The sequence below is a fragment of the Pygoscelis adeliae genome, unplaced genomic scaffold (genome assembly GCF_000699105.1).
Source record: "Pygoscelis adeliae isolate BGI_AS28 unplaced genomic scaffold, ASM69910v1 C10938241, whole genome shotgun sequence".
Lineage (NCBI taxonomy): Eukaryota > Metazoa > Chordata > Aves > Sphenisciformes > Spheniscidae > Pygoscelis > Pygoscelis adeliae.
In genome coordinates this window covers 1-2,512 of record NW_008823688.1, presented here as the reverse complement: position 1 = coordinate 2,512, position 2,512 = coordinate 1, and the positions used below count along the sequence as shown (strand labels likewise).

The following is a 2,512-nucleotide window of genomic DNA, read 5'->3' as shown; positions in this document are numbered from 1 at the left end:
ACTGTAGAGACAGGACAAGGCAACTTGAAAAGATTTATTATGGAGAACAACAAACAACGTGTCGTTACTTACTCCTACAGTAAGGTGGTTCTACCCCTGGGACGCTTCCTGGCTACCTAAGATCTCGGCTGTTTCTAGTCCAGCCCCCACTGGGGTCCGACCCCGCTGCCGGCAGCTGCGGCATTTGGTCCGCAGGTGCAGGTTGGGCAGTGGCGGTGGGCCGGAGCTTGGCCGTGCGGTGGCCCTGGCATGGGAGCGGCAGAAGGTGCTGCCAGTATGACCATCGCAAACCACGGAGCGCAGAACGGAGGCAGGCCAGCCCCGGGGACCTGCCTAGCAGCTAAATGTGTCTGCCCAGATGGAAGTGGGGGGAGTCCCACGGCTGGTGTGAGGGGACTGTTGGGGGCAGGAGGTGTGACACGGTGTGGTGAAGCCGTGGACGGAGCAGGAGCCGCCTCCTGGATGCCGGCGGGGCTGTGGCTGCAGTGCCGTTTTGGTGGGGGTGGAGCGGCACCGCCCGTCCGGGCGGTCGTGTCAGCCCGTGGCTCGGTCGGTGTGGAGCTGGGGCTTGCAGCTGTCTGGGTGTCGTTCTCCTCCACCGCAGCTCCCACCGCCGGCTGAGCATCAGGTCGTCTTCTTCTCAGGTGGTCTTTCTCCATCTTGGGGCCCAGCGGGGATGCAGCCGGGGCTCGCTCTCTTTCACCAGCACTTTGCGTGCACATCCTGAGGAGGTTGGGGTAATCTCTCTGAAAAAAGGGGTTGTAGTAGAAGAGCAGCTACAAAATGCAAAGGAGAGGAGTCAGTTGCCATCATTTCAAGAAGGAGAAAGCCAGAGATGCGATAACTAAGCGTTTGCATCAGCAAAGACGAACACGGGTATTCAAAAGGACTCTCGGGGGCATTTTAAACCTCCAGTTTGGGCTGACTAAAATGTTCGGCTAGGGTTTTGTTGAGTAAGAACCACCCTTGTGTTTTTGGCATGTGGGAGCCGAGAAGGGTAGGATTTTCAAAAGCCTAAAAACCGACGGAGAAACCCAAATGCTGCCAGTTTTCAGGCCCCTCAGCGTGGAATGGGCATGTCAGGAATAACGCTGATGCTGACGTGTATCTTCTTGTCAGCATTCAGCAGGTGCCACAAGAAGATCTAAATTTTTGGTGCAGCCGGATACAGAGCAAGCACAAAAAAAGCATGATACCATGGGACTATGTTTCCGTTTCACAGATTCAAAGTAAGCAGAAATAACCAAATTCTATTTTATCAGCTTTTCTGCTCCTCCGAAATCCTGCGTCGAGAATTCCCGAAAAGGACCCGCGGGACAAAATCAGGCCATTTGCTCCCATCCCCATCTCCTGCCTTGTAAGGGCTTATTTCATCTGCACGTGAACCTCTCCCCCCGGCATGTCCCGAGGGCTCTTTCGTGTGCGGAGGAGCCGACGTACCTTGCCCAGAGCAGAACCTGCTGCTGCGACTGCTTGCAGCTCCTCGATGGAGGCAGATACGAGAGAATCCCCTTCCATCCTGCAGAAGCCGTGGAGGTTAAGTTGGAGAATGAAGCCTCTCATGGACTCGGTTTCAAAGATCTTCAGGGGTCCCCTCCTCCCCAGCACTTCCTTTCTGAAGAGTTTTTCTGCGATCACGATGCAGTTTCCATCATCGCCCCACCAGATTGACTGGAAGCGATGGCTGCCGACGATATTCCAGAGCTTCTGGAGGAACAGGCGGGCTGAAGACGGCTCGGTGTGGGCAGAGATCTCCTCCCAGAAAGGAGAGCGTACGATGGGGGCCCAAGATCCCTCAGGCAAACCTTGAAAGGCGTTTTCTCCTGGGAGAAGTCCGGCGGCAGCATGCCAAGGTGTTCCCGTATCACCTCCGGGATGGTCAGGAGATGTTGAAGCCGCCCACCAACCTGGCTCCTCTGGGTCGGAAGCCCAGGACGGCCCTGGTGAAGGCGGCTCCATTTTAACTACTACTTTTTTCACAGCTTGGCTGAAACTTCCAGGCACGGCCCTTTCCCTGAGCAGCCAGGCTTGGTCCTGCCGGTCCGCAGGATGAAGGGCTCTGGCGCCAGCTGCCTGGGAAGTTCTCCAATGTCACCGTGACGCCTGTGTTGCATCATGGTGACCTCACAGTGCGGCGCCCGTCTCCTGGCAACAGGAAGCGGAAGACAGAAGAAATTGCTAGAAAGCCCTGTTTTCTTTTCACGGGGAGAGCTGTTTTGAGCATTTTGAGTGAATCCAGCTGTGTCTGCATTTGGTATCTCCTGCTAGGACAGTGCTGCGTCCCGCTGCCCCGGGGAGTTGGTCCCCAGGGAGGGATGGGGAAGGCTGCAGCGTTGGGCATCAAAGTGCCCCAGACCTGAAGTTCTTCCCTTGGGCACCTTCCGCCCATGCAGAAATACCCGTACCCTCTTCTATGGAATAGCCCCTACTCAGTGATTTCGGGAGCGGTGCCTCCATCGTGGCTGTCCACGTACCCAGGCGATGCTCTCAGCGTTCGGCAGGCTCTCCGTGG

At 56.6% G+C, this 2,512-nt stretch overlaps 1 protein-coding gene across 1 annotated transcript; it reads right to left on the bottom strand.

Moving 5' to 3' along the window:
• Positions 1–514: 514 nt before the first annotated feature.
• On the bottom strand, positions 515–1,823 carry LOC103922310 (heat shock transcription factor, Y-linked-like; the record flags this gene model as incomplete). Its single annotated transcript, XM_009330458.1, has 2 exons — positions 515–776; positions 1,441–1,823. Coding segments are annotated over 2 exons (645 nt in total), but the record flags the coding sequence as incomplete, so codon positions are not given.
• Positions 1,824–2,512: the final 689 nt, after the last annotated feature.